At 39.5% G+C, this 17,897-nt stretch overlaps 1 protein-coding gene across 2 annotated transcripts in view; it reads left to right on the plus strand.

The window, feature by feature from the left end:
• The window catches only part of SCAF4 (SR-related CTD associated factor 4), a 63,428-nt gene that overhangs the window by 5,927 nt on the left and 39,604 nt on the right, over positions 1–17,897 (plus strand). For both annotated transcript variants that reach the window (XM_075593898.1, XM_075593899.1), the window contains exons 2-5: positions 12,496–12,579; positions 12,992–13,036; positions 13,440–13,601; positions 15,567–15,699. In XM_075593898.1, coding sequence (XP_075450013.1) covers positions 12,496–12,579; positions 12,992–13,036; positions 13,440–13,601; positions 15,567–15,699 — 424 coding nt within the window. The remainder of the gene's footprint in view (positions 1–12,495; positions 12,580–12,991; positions 13,037–13,439; positions 13,602–15,566; positions 15,700–17,897) is intronic.

Genomic DNA, 17,897 nt, shown 5'->3' on the forward strand with positions numbered 1-17,897 from the left:
GTAGAATTTTTCACATTCTGCAAATTCTACCAATCTGTCCTCACGTTGATTCCTATTGCTGTAACTGTTGAAAGAGTAAGCGCGCAAGGTCTTCACATTCATATAATGTTCAGATGGATAAATAGAAATAGGAACGCTGCTCCAAAGATTCAGACTATCCAAGCGTCTGTAGAAGTATATCCAAAGCAGGTTTGAAGCGTGACAAATCTCAGGGTTAAGAGTGTGGCATGGGGCGTGCACATTGACTGGCGCTGAAGGGTTGTTACCCTTCAGCGCGCTCGAAAATCAAATTTTCTGTCTCCCCAAGCACCTAGCTTGGGAGAGCGTACGTGAACGCTCAAGTGCATGCCTTGTGGGCGTGGCCTTACAGATCACCGCGTTTTTATTTATTTTTTGTTTTGTTTTTACATGTTCTATCTTATTGCAAAGGTGGAAAAAAATAAAACTGTCTTTTTAATGAGTCAACATCAAGAACTTAAAGAAAAATAGCAGAGAATTTCAGCTATACCTGAAAATTGCTTCAGATGCATGAGGATACTTTAACACAGCGGTGCACAAACTGGGGGGTGCCCCGAGATTATTTTTTTTTTTTGTGGGGGCTCTCGTGCGGCTGCAGAGGTCCCGTGCTCTTCACCGAGGCATTAAAATTAAATGCCAGGGGACAGCGCGAGGCCTCTGCAACCTCTACTTACCGGGATTCAGCTGGCTTCAGGACGCGTGACCATGGCAACACCGGGGGGGGAGGGGGGTTGCAACATGGGAGGGGACCAGTTGGGGGTGGGGCGCAGCAAAAAACGTTTACGCGAGCGAGAAGAAATTACCAGTGATGTACCATCGAAGTGGCAAAGGAAATAAAATCTATGAAGTGCTGGTAATGCCTCGCATATGGTCCAACTACTTCTCCACCTTTCTAGATTTCAGTAGGGAAACTTCAGAGCATTGCCATATTTATCCTCATCCACAAGAAAGGAAACACGGACCTCAAGAACTACAGACCAATGTGCCGACGTCATGTTGCTTACGAGATTTTTACAGAGATGCCCGCTAATGCTGCAACAGACTGGATTTTTGCCTAATTTAGAGAAGAAAGGGGATTTTGCAAAGTGGATAAAACACAATGAACCACATGCCAGCTGTACAAAAAGAGATTTATTTTGGCTGAATACCGTGTAAATATTTTTCTTGGTCGTAGATCACAAAAAAAGCAGTTGATTCGGACTTGGCTTTTTAAAAAATGCATTACAACAAAATATTGAAGGTGCGTACATTGTTGATTGTGGCATATTCGTAAATAGTCCTAATATCAATCTTTGCATAAAGAATAGCAAGGTTATGTGACGGAGACACCATGTCACCAAAGCTTTTCACAGCAACACTAAGAATTGGGAAGAAAAAGGAATACGAATGCTGAATACTTAAGTCACCTAGGACTTGCAGACAATCAGACAATGTTGTTTTTTCCAGAAGTTCTTTAGCAACAAATCTGGGAACTCTATGAAGAAAGGAAGAGGGCCTCCATGTGAATCTCAGCAAGAGCAAAGTAGTGATCAACAAATGTGTAAACTCCTAATTGGTCAAAATAAATGGAATAGAAGTAGAAAAAAGTTAGTCAGTAACATGGCCAGCAAGTATCAATGGATGGGATCCTTTCAAATTAAGTTGGGATGGAGTGCATTTGGAAGAAACCAGACAATCTTTCAAGTAAACCTTCCACTGTATCTTAGTAGGCAAGTGTCTGACCAGTGTATTATGCATGTGAAACTTGCACCCTAAATGCAAATATAATTCAGAAGCTTCAGACACTTCAACAATATAGAGAGATGTATGCTGGTTATTGCTCGGAGAGACAGAAAAAGTAATGAATGGGTTCAAAGAGCTCACGCACGTATATTTGTATGCAAGTTAATCAGCTGCATTGCTAGTGGTCTGATGACAGGCACTCGTGATGTATCCTAAATGTTCATTGTGTTTTGTGTTGTGAAGCTCCACACACGATCCAAAGTCTTAACATCTACTTGGTGACCAACTGTCATAAAGATACAACAAATGTGTTGTATACCACCACTTGACTGACGCAGTGGGCAAGTCCCATCTCATACTATTCTGTAAGCATCTTTTGAGAAGGAAGTTTTGACAACTTCGTACCTAAGCCCTACACACAACATTGGGCTGTGTACAATAAGTGTCTTGTCAGGAACCATTCTAATCATCTCCTGATTTTCTTTGTTTTTTTTATTAAACCGACAATGTTCTCTTTTATTTTAAAAGCGTTTTCATTAGTCTTTCCTGTCTTGTGATACTATTAAGGGCTTATTCTTTGGATCTATTTTCTCCTTTTTTAACTTCTTATTTTGAACTGGTTTCTCATACCTTTTCCTATTCTATGAAGACTGATTGATTTAAGCATGCTTTAAAATGCAATGATGGCACCGGGTTGCCTCTGGCTCAGCCATACGTCCCTCTTCAGAGACACGACTATATAATCGAAACGGGACCAATTTACACGTCTGGCATGGGCGATTATTATTTTGACAAAGGTATTTTGCAAATTTTATATTACGAACTAATAATGAGCAGTTGATGACAAAAGGCACCTCCTTAAACCTTTTTCTTCGTAATACTTGGATTTGCAGAACCTCTTAGTTTTTGCACATAAATTGCATCTTTGGAAGATTTGTCCTCCAATGTACATCCTTGATTTCCTCTGAATTACTAGAATCATTGATCATTCAATTTAGTTGATACAAAAATGTATTGGTGATGTATATCAGACATGCAAGGCGCAAAATATAAAGCACAAATGATAAGAGATTTTTATCCAGCATGGAATGTGACGTGTAAGGCACGTCTCGCATCCCATACTATTAACTGTCATTTTTAATTTTTTCCCCATCTTCTATTCACTGTAATACTGTATATGTACCTGCTTAAAGGGTTACCTGGACATGATTACGGGATTAACATGGTTGGGGGCAAAAAGATTGAACTAAATGACCCATACTTATGGGAAGAAGAAAAACATATACAAATGAATCAAATTTGTCTACACATTGTGTGCTCATTTGCATGTCATTTCCCTGAATCCCTTGTTGCAATGGAAGCACTGTATGCTGGAGATAATGGTGAAAGGCAGGGTTGCAGACCTGCCTAAGACATGTGAATTATGCTGACAAGTGATCTTTTTATTTGCTATATGCAATACGGTGGAAGTTTCTTGTTGCCCTTTTTCATCCACCATAACTTATACATACACATACATATATTAATTTTATTATATTTTTTAATTAAAAAAGACTACATACATACATTGCAGCGGTAGCAGCACGAAAACTTTATTTTCGCAGTCTTCCCCCATGTCGGCTGGTTTCACAGCCGTGAGTGCGCGGCCCTATTATAGGACGGCTGGCTATCCACAGCCAACTATAAGTGCCGCGCATGGCAGAACGCGCGCGCCACTATTACGGGCCTTAAAGGAAATAGCTGCTTCTCGTCTGTTTTGGTTCTACAACTTTTTTTTTTCTTTGCTTCATAGTTACATAGTATAATGAAGATTATCCAAGGATAGCAGCGGAGCACAGCTGAAGAATGGGGTCAACATCAGCAATGAAAGGGTTAAAATTCTTCTTTATTGAAACATGGTGCAGAGGGGGAGACAGCAAAAACTCTAACGCGTTTCAGGCTATGCAGCCCTTTGATATCCTTGGATAATCTTCATTATACTTACCTATTCAGCGTGATGCACGCACAAAATGGACCAAGGTTTCAATAAGAGTTTGATTCTCCCCACTCATGAATTCAGGGGGAGTTGCTGACCAGTAACAGTGCCGCAGGTAAGAGAGATTTTTTTCTAGTCTGGTGAGGTGCTTTTCTAGCATTATAAATGTGTCCTCACTAAAGACAGATTACTCTTTTATACCAATCCCTGCTTTATGATGCACTGGGTCCAATACTCTTTATTACTCAATTAACCTTGTCCTAACCTGTTTATTTACATCTTTGAGCAACCATTGTCATTGTACCCCATTTTGCTGAAGCACTGTTTATAAGGAACCTTTCCTTTACCTTCTATAGTTACATAGTAGGTGAGGTTGAAAAAAGACATGCGTCCATAAAGTTCAACCTATGCTAAATTTAGAAAACAGATATAGGATAAAGTATCTCTAGTTATTGATCTAGAGGAAGGCAAACAAAAAAACCCCAGTGACATATCATCCAATGATATCTCATAAAGGGAAAAATAAATTCCTTCCTGACTCCAAGAATTGGCAATAGGATTACTCCCTGGATCAACATTCTTCCCATGTTTACTTATTTGGTATATCCGTGTATACCTTTCCCTTCCAAAAAGATGTCCAACCCGTCCTTCTTTTATTTCTTTTTTTATTTATATTTTTTTTAACAAATCCATTGTATCTGCCATCAGTCACCATGGGTAATGAATTCCACATTTTAACTGCCCTTACTGTAAAGAACCCTTTCCTTTGTTGCTGGTGAAATCTCCTTTCCTCCAACCTTAAGGGATGCCCCAGAGTCCTTTGTACTGCCCTTGGTATGAATAGTTCTTTTGAAAGCTCCCTGTACTGTCCCGAATATATTTGTATATAGTTATATCCCCTCTTGGATGCCTCTCTTCTAATGTAAACAAATCTAATTTAGCTAGGCTCTCCTCATAAGTTAGGCTGTCCATCCCCTTAATTTGGTGGCTTTTCTCTGCACTTTAGTTCCATAATGTCTTTTTTCTAAGGAGTGACGCCCAAAATTGTACTCCATATTTAAGGTGTGGTCTTACTAATGCTTTGTAAAGGGGCATTGTAAGCTGCCAAATATTTTTTTTGGGTGGGGGGCAGCAGGAGAAATAACTTGAAGCAACAATCATTGATCAACCATTTTTTATTTTACCTGACTGAGAAGCGCTGGTTCGGATGTAGCAGAGCATGGCGTGGACTGGCTGTCTACTAAGCAAAGTGGGGAGACATGGCCACCATATTTTTTTTTTTTTGTCATATCGGCTCTGGGGACAGATAAGATAGAAAATAAAGAAAAAAGAACATCTGGGATTGCAGTTTTAAAGCCCATGTAAGTGGTTCTCAATTTGGAGTGCTCATATTCTTTAAACTGGCAGGTTAGTACTTCATGGAGGCTTCGCTTTGCTGCTGCCTGCCACAACCGTTCACCATCTGCTGGCATCCTCCTTTTTCTGGTCACACAAAGACTGCAATAAACGTCGGTGTAGGTCGGAAGGAGCACTTTCCAACAAGACCCATCTTGTCTGATTTGAGGCTAACTTTGTAGTTCATTATTTCAAAAAAATAAGACCTAGCTCATGGCCTCGACACAACTGCAGGAAAACCACTTAAGAAATAAAGACCCATGTCTATTGCTCTAGCATATTCAAACCTTTACATTTAGGCAGCGTCTCATTGTGGCTGTTTACGGAGCAATCCGAAAGTTGGAAAGACTCGTTGGTTACACTTTTCAATAGTGTTTAATAATAGTTTACAGCTGTAATGATGTCTTGATTCTAGGTTCAATAGACCGGTGGGAGGAGGCGATACCCAGGGCAGAGAATTGTCTGCTCTGGAGGGGAAATGTCAGTGAGGACGCTTTCCCAAAGGGTGGCTAACCACGTTCTGCAAGGATAGGGAAACTGGTGGTACAAGAGGTAATTGTGTCCATATAATTTGAACACTCCACAGCTGAACTCCACATAAATTATGAGTGATAACCGCATCCCATAGTCAGGGAAAAGGGGACTAGTACCTAAGTGTTGCCAGTGGACCACACTACAATAAAGAAGTACAATATATGTCCCCACACTTGTATCAGAAAGAATAAAACAGAGCTGAGGTAACTCGCTTAGTGGGTGTCCATAGATCATGTCCAGTAAAGTTCATCGCGGTGCTTGAACGGCGTGCAGATTCGTCCACAGCAAGGGTAAACAGGCAAAAAATAGAAACAAGGCAGAGCACTGCCAAAATTGTGAGGCGGCTCACATAAGTAAAAATAAAGATAACTTTATTGGATCACATTGTGGACCCTTGTTACAGGAGTAATGCACCTACGCGTTTCGGGCTTACACGCCCTTTATCAAGGTGTAACTACTGGAGTTGAAAAACGGCATTTTGTGTACACTCGTGCCACCAGGTGAAGTCACGCGACACTGCCCAATGAGCTTCGTGGTGCTCCGAAAGGGTCAGCTACGGCTCTGATTATAGTTTTTCACAAATTTGAACATGCTTAACTTTATTTAAGCAATGATACACAAAGTATGTCTATAGATAGGTGAAACCACGACGCCTATCCCAAATAAACAACCATACAAATAATGCATGAGGGGGGGGCTCAAGCTACAGCAAAAACATCTTGAGCACTTAAGAGAATGTAAACATACACATGACACACACACACACACACACACACACTGATGTTACAATGCTAATGGAACAAATGCCATTAAAAACAATTTTTGTGGCAAGTTTTTAATGGCATTTGTTCCATTAGCATTGTAACATCAGTATTGTATGTCTTTATTTATATATCGCCATTAATGTACATAGTGCTTCACAGTAGTAATACACATGGTAATCATATAATAAATAACAAATAATACAAATAACAGGTCATGAGAATAAGTGCTTCAGACATAGAAGTAACATTAAGGAAAAGGAGTCCCTGCTCCGAGGAGCTTACAATCTAGTGTGGGTTGTTAATGTTTACATTTTCGTATGCCAGTTTTTAACTCTAGTAGTTACACATTGGTAAAGGGCGTGCTAGCCTGAAACGCGTAGTTGCGTTACTCCTTTATCAAGGGTCCAATGTGATCCAATAAAATTCTCTCTATTTTTTACTTAACTGAGCCGCCTCCATAATATTGTCAGTGCTCTGACTTGTTCGTATTTAAACCATGTGTTGCAGGCTATTATGCAAACTGTTTCTCCTCCCTAAAAGCGCTTCCTGCAATGCAAAGCTCTGTCTCAACAAACAACGCTCCCAAAACTTGGACAGCATTACCTGACATATGAGCCAACTAAGAATATTATATCCTTGATTCATTGCAAAACCAAGACCCTTTATGCAATCTAGAGCTGAAACCCACAGAAATGTTGAACTCCACTACTAATTTCAAACCTCCAAGAAAAATTGGGAATGCACTACAACCATATAGTAATAATAAATTAAATGCAAAAATCCTTTCCCTCTATTAGGCGGGGCACTCCTGGAGAGAAGGCAACATGAAAAGCAAAAATGAACCCTAAAGGAGTTCAATAATCTCCAAAAGAGGACATTCAAGGATGTATGCAAAAAATAAGACCATTTTAGTTATACAAAATGCAGCAGACCACACAAAATTAAAACTATTAAATATACATGGACCAATCACAAGTAGATCCCACTGATAATCCTAAATGAACACACTGATATAGATGAATACCAGAGCCATACTTTATATCCTAAGGTGTGTGCGCAAGGACCCTATTAAAAAAAACCCATCTGACGTCTACAAGAAAGCCGCTCTTTTCTCAATCTTTTAAGGGGACTTTTAAGGATGAAGGGTTTCCCTCAAGTTCTGCTCAATGTGCATCAAACGCATGATTATATTTCTTTGCTAAAAGCACTCGGTTCTTATTGTCGATTAACATGCACACATAATCTTAGAACACCAAAAGAGACACTTGCATGAATACAAATTTATTAAACTGTTTGGGAGACTAAACAGAGACCACAGTTTCATGAGCCACTACACAAGAGAACTCTCTTCCCAGGAGTGCTAAATCCCATGTCTATAAATACTGCGCTATATGAATGCACACATACAAATGTACAATGTAATTCTATCGCTATATACCCATAGGGATTACATAGTATCCCCACACATTTTATAGTAATGCAACACCCTCTTACATTCCAACACCATTGGTATATACTCCCCCTCCACACACTTTTGTAAAGCGCTGTATACACACTGGGTGCTTTATAAATGTATATTTATATACACACCACAAACCTTCAGGGACCATTTAGCACCTAAAGTCATAAAACGCATACTGCATGGGGGGGGGGGGGAGAGGTTTCAACAACAGATAACATTCTAGACTGTTAAAGTAAAACTTTTCTTGCTTTAATCATTGTAACATCGACAGAAGAGAACAGTGAATCTCGAAAGCTGGCACAAATAAAAGCATTTCGTTAGCCACGGTAAGTTATCTAGTATTTTTGTATGTATATATTACAAACATGCACGCACACATGCTGTTTAATCTATATACTTTCTGTGCTTACCAGTTCAGTTACAAGATATTCAGGAGGACATGTTCTGTTTTTCATATTATGGTAACTATATGTGGTTATAGTACTCAAGACCTAGGCTGGTAATCTCTGCAGATTAATTTGGTGTGGAGTGGTGCTCAAATCACCATATGACCCTGTCTCTTAATTATTTATTTATTTTTTAATGCATCCATAGATATCCTTGTCCGGGTGGTATATTGTGAGTCCGAAATGACAAATACAATAATAATGTTGCCGAGGGGAAATGTGCCTAGTGATTTCCACCTAACTACATAGTAGGGCACACACATTAATTCCCAATCCGATAATGAATGACAGTGGTTGCTGTATAATAGAAAGGGCTATAGCCCACTACCCGTCGGCTAGTCATCACAGTCCAGCACATCTGGGGCATGGAATCCGTGGTTAAAGTTCCAGAAGCAGTAGGCAAATACAGAGCACAGCCAAAAATGGAGAAAATAATTATCCAGGGCAACTCAGAAAAAGTTGATAAATTTATTGTAAGGTCACAGGGAGACCAGATGAAACGCACCTACACGTTTCGTGCAGAGCACCTTGATAACGTGCCCTGCACAAAACGCGTAGGTGCCTTTCATCTGGTCTCCTTGTGAGCTTACAATAAATGTATCAACTTTGTCTGGGTTGCCCTGGATAATTATTTTCTCAATTTTTGGCTGTGCTCTGTATTTGCCTACTGCTTCTGGTAATCTGCACTCTTTACTGTATTAACTTTCTGCTACCAAGTTTATTTCCATTTACTGACCTAGGATATAGCTTTTGATATTAATGCAACAGTACAGAGCTTTACATATTTAGCTTTGAAATATCCTGGGCTATAATCGCCCACAATAGTTGCAACTTTTCTGGCTCAAAAAAACAATACAGTGTAGTGGGATACTTTGGTCAGATTCAAATTGTTTGCTGTTTTCTAAATGTAGACTTAACTACCCTAAATAATAGAATACATATTCTTAAAGCTGCAGACCAAGCAGTATCTTATGTTTGTTTCTTTTGTTTATATAAATTGGTTCTCTATGAGAAAATACTTGCAGCAAAAAAAAAACAACTTTGACATTTTTAATGTATTCTAATAAGCGTTTTTTGTTTCTATAGCAACCATTTACAAAGTCACATCCCCTTCCTCTTCTGAAACAGGCTCTGGCACTCCCCCTTTTTAGCTCTTCCCCCTCTCTAGCAGTGCATTAATTGTATCTAGTGACTGCCTTGTCATATGATCGTCCCCACAGAACTTTGCATCTTTGGTCCTCGCTGCACTAATAGCCATTTAGTGAAACCCCTGAGCCAAATCTTTGTCGATTGATTGGCAATTTAGCTAATTATTATGGGGTGGGGGGGGAATTGTAATTAGAAAAAATAAAACAGCAGCTTGGACTGCTGCTTTACAATATTTTAATTTTGGCTTGGTCAGATTTTAAATTAAACTATTTTGACATTGCAAGGATACTTTTTTATATTTAGGTATATATAGCGAAACTCCAGATTTTTTGCTCGTAAATTATTTGCTTGCTTACCTGTTCATGTTTTTGGGTTGGTTCAAATAAAAAAAATCAATGGAGTCTTCACAACCTGTCTTTTTAATTGTACATACAGCTGAGCCCCGTTATAACGGGGTGCTCGGGGTCCACATAATGAGACCGCGTTATAACTGGGATGGCGAAATAGCCGCCACGCGAGGACCTTCTCTGCAGCTCCGTCCATGTGCGCGGCACACATCTCCAAGGTGTTTTTTATTTATTTTTTAAATAACCAATGCTTTATTGCTAAAGGACACACACACACCTCCCCCCCTACACTAATAATTTTAGCATAACATGCAGGAATCGAACCCATGTCTGATGTCATTGACTCTATTATCAAACTGAACTTTTATTGCACAGTACTGCCTTTCAGTACTGTGCAGTAGAAGTTAAGTTTGATAAGTCAATGACATCATACCAATCCTATGGTGTAGCAGGTATAGAATCGATACCAGTGTATGAAGGGTTATGGGTTCGATTCCTGCATCTGCTAAAATTACCTTGGAGATGTGGTTAACCTGATGAAGCAGGGAGAGGAGAGAGCTGCACATGCCGGGTAAGTCCTCGCACGGCGGCCATTTCACAAAAAAACTAAATTGGAGATGTTTTTGAATCTGGATAACGCGGTCAGAGCGTGGCTAAGCGGATCGCCCCGTATATGGTCACTATAATTGTTGAAATATGTAGTCATATCTGGTTAATTGTGTACAACATTTTTTTTTCTGTATTGATACCTGTCTTGCATCACACTGAGTGCATATGTTGTAGTCTTTTTAATAACTAAACTTGTCACCTTGTGAAAGCTCTGCTGTTTTTTAAATTACAGCATCAATTTCTGGAGAATAGGCTGCAGGCCTATCAGATGTTTAGTCATGTATTTTGAAAAGAAAACACTTGTATTTGGTTGTGTGGTTTGCGCATTTACAAACTATTGTATTGAGGACTTGTACAGTAATGTTTTATTTATTAAAATGTTTTACCAGGAAGTAATACATTGAGTTACCTCTCGTTTTCAAGTATGTCCTGGACACAGAGTTCTAAAAATACATGGTTACATTAAAAGAACAGGGTTATGCAGTCAATGCAGACATTTCATGGACAGTTGGAAAATTGGGTGCAGGGGATAAAGTGCTTGTGATTTTCCGTTTTGAAATAGAGCAGCTTTAACAGCAGCAAACGGCTCACACCCTTTGGCTGCCCTTCGGCTACGCCAAAGGCTGTCTGCCTTTTGGGGCAACGCAGATATACACTGGGGTGGTTGATTTTCAATGCAGCTGTAAACAAAAAGTTCTTTGTGTCCTCTTGGATTACCAACATTCCAGTGGGTGGGGTTGACGTTCCACAAAGTACAAGCAAATGTTAACCCTTAGCACGCTGGTCCTGTGAAGAGGGGAGCAACTCTTTTGGGAGACTTTTCAGGCTGTCCGCCTTTGGGGCAACGCAGATGTACAGTACACTGGGGCGGTTGATTTGTATTCTAATGTGGTATTGCCTGCCAAGTTTGTGTAGTATGAAATAAGTGGTTAATACACTTTTCAATACCATGTGACTCGTAAATATTCACTTGGTGATCGGAGCTCTGGAGATGTTTGTTTAAAGAATTGCATCTCAAATTCCTCAATGGACTCCAGCCAGCATGCCAATTCCCAACTCTGACGTAGTTGTAGCATAATAGAGTTTTTGGAATCCTTCTATACAATATATATATATTGCAAGTTAATGGGAGGAGTAAATTGCAGCATACATTACTCATGAAGCAATGTGACGTGTGTTTTTTTGTTTTTATTATTTTTTTTATTTAAGGTTGCTGTTAGAAGCAATCCCATTTAATCACAACTACTGTGGAATTAGAAAAAATGGAAATGAATAGATTTTAAATTTTTGTTGTACATTTCAAAGTGCTGCTATTTAGTATTTTATTTTTATTTTTGTGCCAATGGAAGCGTGATTAATTTTAGATTTAGACTAGTGTCCTTGCTCAGATTTTCAAACTCTTTTTGATCACAGGAATTTCTATATAAACCTCCAACTACTAAAAGCGGATATCTCTGCGTCTAACGTTACGAAGTTAGGCCCTTCTGTTAAAAAGGATGTTTAAAAAAAAAAAAAAAAAAACTGTTTAGTGCTCCTGAAAACGTACCTTGCTTGCACACTACCCAGTCTCTGAATTCCATGCAGACATGAGTCTGCCACTCTAGGATGGGAAAAGGGAATAAGTGTCTTCTGCCAATGGTTTATTATTTTAAAGCTGAAATCTCGCTCAGAAGCCTATAATGTTGGTATCTTGCCTCTGAGCAGGTCATAACCTCCCCCACCCCTTGTTTGTTTTTTATCCTTTTCTTAATCTCAAGTGAACATAGTGCTTTGGGGGAGTGCTCCATTTTAACCTCCGAGCACTTGATATTTGAAATGCTTTGGTGAACCTAATTTTATTTTCTTACTTACCAATGTTCTTTTTAAAATCGGGGCGGAAATGCGAATAGCGCAGACTACGTCTCGAAGCATTTAAAAAAAAAAACCTGGTGAGAATATTCCATGTTTTATTTAATTCATATTTGGCATGAAGGGATGAAAAAACCATTCCCTGCAGCCATTTCTGAAATCTTCTGCATCAGTGAGTTACCGTGATAAAGAAGTAAGACCCTAAAATTATTTTTTATTTCTTTAGCTGTTTGCTCTCATGGATATGAAGCCTCCGATCTCTCGGGCAAAGATGATTCAAATTACCAAAGCTGCAATTAAAGCTATTAAGGTAAGACAAGAGAATAACAACTTGTATGCTCATCTTAATTACATTGTGGTGATCTTCTAAAACCTTTCCAGAAAGGGGAAAAATACTTTGAGATGACTTTTTTTTTTTCTATTAAAGAGGCTTAACCTATTTCATATCAGATAGTAAATGTATTGGTTATCCAAAAACTAATTTTTAATCACTGCTACATGTCATCTCTCGGATAGGGTTTTTTTTTTTTTTTGCTACAGTATGCAAAATCTGTAACTAACTTGTTTAATGAAAATATTGACCTACCTCTTATTTGACGTAAAGAAACATTGGTTAGTTCCAACTACAGAAAGCTTTTCATTAATAGAAACATTTCTTAATGTAAAATATGCTTTCTTAATGTTTTTATTTCTCTCCCTCCCACCCCCCCACTCCCCACCAGCTTTACAAGCATGTAGTCCAGATTGTGGAAAAATTCATCAAAAAGGTAATACCTCCATCCTCTCTAAGCTACAAATAAGTAGCTTGAAATGTATGTAGTTCTGTCTGCTAACAATTGTAGCTTTCAGTCTGTCATGAGAAATTATCTGTTAGTGAATTTATACTTTTTTTTTTAAAGAGCACTTATGGTGAAGTAGGTCCTTCTATCATTTCTCTTGCGTTGAATATTTTGAAATTAATCACTGCCGTGTGTGTGTGTCTTAATTTGGCAAATCTATAGCTGGCTCCATCTCAACATATCTGAAATCTTCTGATCACTGAATGCCCGACAGTTGGTTTCTTCTAACGGCCAAGTAGCTCTGTTACTAGCAGAACCCATTTCAGATGCAAGTGAAAATCAATTCCTACCTTGCACAAAGATTTCTTAACTTGCACATTTTTCTTTGCAGTGCAAACCGGAATATAAAGTCCCAGGGTTATATGTCATTGACTCGATTGTTCGTCAGTCTCGTCATCAGTTTGGAATTGAAAAAGATGTTTTTGGTCCGCGATTCATTAAGAACTTAACTGAAACGTTCCAGTTTTTGTATCTCTGCCCTACGGAAGATAAGGTAGTTGTGTTTTTGTTGTTGTTGTTGCTGCTGCATCATCAGGAATTATTGTTCTGCGAACATTTAGCTAGTGGTTGATTCTTGTAGGTTATGGTGGAATTGTGAGCATGTTTAATTGACCTTTTTAAAAAGGAAGGATGTTTGCTGCACATCAAAGAACAATAACAACAGCTTGTGATACATTTACCGGTGCTCCTTAGTCCCAGGGAAGACCTGCATTTCATCCAATATATCAAATGTAATTAATGGACAAGGGCACACGGATTTCAATGATAAATATTTTATTGTGCCATAGAACACAGTGTGTTCTATGGGACAATACATTCTTTATAATTGATCTTTTACCCATACAGTATGTGTGTTGGTGGGCCACAGTGTCGGTACAGGAGTGACAATGAGCGCTATTCCTCTATCCAATATGCTGAGAAGCTGTTAAACTAGATCTTAACTTTTAGCCAATTCCATGGAAATTAATGTAACTCTTAAATGTGTTTTTAATCGCTTCTCACCATTTTACTTACCTGTAAAATGCAAAAAAGAAGAGGATCCTTGGTTAGGAGCTAGATTTGTTTGGAGAAACCTAATAAATCTGTGCTTTTAATAAACGTAACTTATTAAGGCTGTGTATAAATATCTTTGTTCTGTACAGATTGCATATTGTATAACGTTTACCTGAGTAAAGATCTGTTACTGTAATTTACCAGTAAGGGACAGCTAGGTTTAATGTGTATTAAACATCCCCATTCTTATGGTATGGAATTGGCACAGGGTTTTAAAATAACAATTATAAATATGAAACATTATTTTTGTGTATGGGGGTGAGGTGTGAAGCCTACCAAGGAATCATACTTTTAGTATTTCACCAATCCTGACACCATAAACAGAATACATTTATTATTTACAATATCACTATTCGTTCCTATATTGATGTTGGAATAAGATCTTATTGATGCATATTGGCTTTCAACCTGTGGTCCCGAGATGATCATCACAATATTTAATAAGCTTGGAATTGAAGTGGCCGTCCAATAAGAAGCTGCACCTGCTGACATTGCAGCTTTCTATTGATATATACCAAATTTGGTATCCATTTTTATTTCCCTGGGGGAAGCTTGTAACACAAAATAGATCTGGAACCAGGAGTCGCCAGAGCTAAAAATAGAGCAATTTAGCTCTTGTGGGTCCCCTGGTTTTCATGCTGTAGGAATGAGAATAAAGTGAATGGGACTTCTGCTTTTTAAAGGCTGATTAGCAAGAGGGCAAATTTTATCTGCATGCCAACCCGAAGGGACCAGAAGAATCTTCCACCTGCGGCTGCAAATTCCTCCCCTCACCCTTTCCCCTCCCAGGTTACTTTCTGGCCTCTAGGACATGCTCGTTCTCCATCCTCCCTCTTCCCCCCTCCAGGTCACACAATTTCTTTCATCCGGGTCACCAGCTTCCCCCCCTCCCATGGCACATTTACAAGCATCGCCAGTTTAAAAGGCAGGTTAAATTATTTACTAATGTTTGCAATATAAAGAATGTAGAAGGATATAGGTGCTAACTAACTAGACGCTGATCGGCTGTCTCTGGTGCACGGAGATCAGCCCACCGTGGGGAAATGTGTATATAGCTTATTCATCCTCCAATTAGAAGGAACCGGCACTCCGTGTGTCTTGGTACAAAAATGGTTTTTATTCCACAGATCGACATTTCGGTCTCCAAAACTGACCTGATCTTGACAAAGGTCAGTGTTGGTGAGCGAAATGTCTCTCTGCGGACTAAAACCCTTTTTGTATTAAAACTCCCGGAGTGCTGGTTCCTTCTAATTGGAAGATGCACAAGCTAAACACAAAATAACAGAACATTTCCAACAGTATCAGCACTTCCATTTTACATTTTTATGGCCGATCACACTGGCACTTAAATGGTTAGCGTAATCCATGTTGCCTGACAGTAACTATATTCTTCTTTGTTCTATAGAGTAAGATAGTTCGTGTCTTGAACCTTTGGCAGAAAAATGGAGTATTTAAAATTGAGATAATACAACCATTGTTGGATATGGCAGCAGGAGCTGTTGCTGGTTTGCTATCCGAGTACTCTGCCAATGAAGAAGGTAAGGGTGCCAGAGAAGTATATTTATACACTGCAATCATAACTATAGAATAGTTGACTGTAAGTGTGTTCTCCTAACTACAGATAGGGAAATGTCCCTTTCTTTTGGCGATAACCTTTATTCTTAAATGTCGTAAGTAAGTGCAGTATTCCTCCGCACGTATGAGTAAATGTGAACCAGCTGGATGGAAGGCATTTATTTTATTTAGAAAATGTTTTACTAGGAAATACTTGCAAACGAGAGGTAACAATGCATGTCCTGGGCACAGTTTTATGATTATAAAGATGGAGGATCCAATCATGGAGACAAAAAGCGGAGCACAGCGTTTTAAAAAACTGGGGCTAAGCAGATCAAATGTAGTTGGAAAAAAAATGATTTTATAAATAGGGTGACATTAAAAGGTGTCAGGTAAATACTCTGATGCGTTTCACGCTGAAATAGCTCTTTGACAGCGTTATTTCAGTCGTCGTCCCCCATCTTTATTGAATCCTCCTTCTTTGCTGGCTGCATGCATCAGAGGACAGACCTCACCTCATTTTAGAGTATCAAGCTTGTATTTCACCCATGTGGATGAAGATTGAGAGATATACTTATTATGCTCTAGGGTGGTTAGCCTGTAGAAAAGGGGACTTGGAGCCATAACTGTCCTTACAGACACTAGTTGGCTTTTTTACCCTCCAGATCCAAGCATTATATATACCCCTACAAATGAACTTATATTTGCAAAGCATCTCACTGAACTCACAGGTGGATAAATGTCCTGTCCTCTAAGTTACTGATACTATCAGTTTGACATACATATATTGTCATATTACAACTAAACTCTGATGCACTGATTCCTGGGACTTAGTTCTCTACTGTTTTGCTTTATGATGACTATACACGGTCACATTCAATTTACAGACATTCCGTGGACAGTTAGAGATAATATATGATTATGGGCGTATGAAGCAGTTAGACTATTAAAATGTGAGACAGCTGAAGTCTTGAAATTACTTACACTCGATGCGGTTTTGAGTCTTGTTCCAGTCACGAGATGCACGGTAACAGAAAAAGCGACTGTTTTCCTTGGGACCTTGAACAGTCTCTTGGATTCAGATCTCGGGTGATATCTGTTGGGAGTTGTTTGCTCAGATAGGTAGGTAGTTTGCCCAGAAAGTATGTGAAGGCAAGACAGGAAAAATTTACTTCACTCCTAGTCTAGTTCTTGGGGTATCTAGTTTATCAAGGTGAGTTGGGGTTCTGTCCCATTTTATGTCCCTGTAGTCTATAATTGGCACTGACCTCTGTTGTGCAATGTGCTTTCTGACCAGCGGGTTTAGGGAAGATTTTTTCCCCCCTACAAAGTACACCTAATTTGACATAGGTTTTGGATGGCAGGTTATCAATATGCAACCCTAATGTTAAATGGGAGTTAAACCATATGCCCATATATTTAAAATGAGTGACTGGCTAGAATGGTGCTTGGAGTTGGTCCTGCTCTTTAGCTCTGTCGATAGCTTTAAAAATGTTGCCTTCGTCCCAAATACCATTGTTCGTTTTGTCAGGATTTTAAACACTGTTTGTTTTTGGAATCCAGTATTCAGTCTTGAAAAATCAGATTGGACACATACTTCAATGTCGGGGAAGCTAGGGCTGTGTGTGTGTACTGTATATAAGATTGTCATCTGCATACATGTGCATTGAAGCTGCCTTACAAGCTTTAGATGTGTCATTAGTGAAGATTTTAGAGTAGAGGCGCCAGAACAGAGCTTTGCGGGGGACCCCACAGGTGACATCCAAGAGGTTAGCATTGGAGCCTGTGAGACACCTTGGAATCTTCCCGATTAGGTATTGGTGAAACCAGTTTAAAGCATGTTCCAATGTATCGAAAGTGGGTGCTCCAGTGATTTTGGAATATCCAAACAACGGCCGCCTTGCTTGCCGGCGGCGCATGCAAGTAACTGCTCTGCGGTCTGCAGCTGACTTTTTTGCGCGGGGGGCGTGGCCATTGAGCCCGGGGAGGGGTGGAGGAGGTTGTGGGTGAAGGAGCAGAGGTTGTGGGTCCGCAGGAGGGGGGGTTGTGGGTCTGGAAGGAGAGGGATAGAGTGGGCCATCTACTTTGCACACACAGGCACACTTCCCTCCCGTAGCTCCCCTCCTTCCCTCCTCATTGGCTGACTCGTGCACCACGTGACACGTCAACGCTTCTGATCACC

This window comes from Ascaphus truei, chromosome 3 (genome assembly GCF_040206685.1).
Source record: "Ascaphus truei isolate aAscTru1 chromosome 3, aAscTru1.hap1, whole genome shotgun sequence".
NCBI classification, from domain to species: Eukaryota; Metazoa; Chordata; class Amphibia; order Anura; family Ascaphidae; genus Ascaphus; species Ascaphus truei.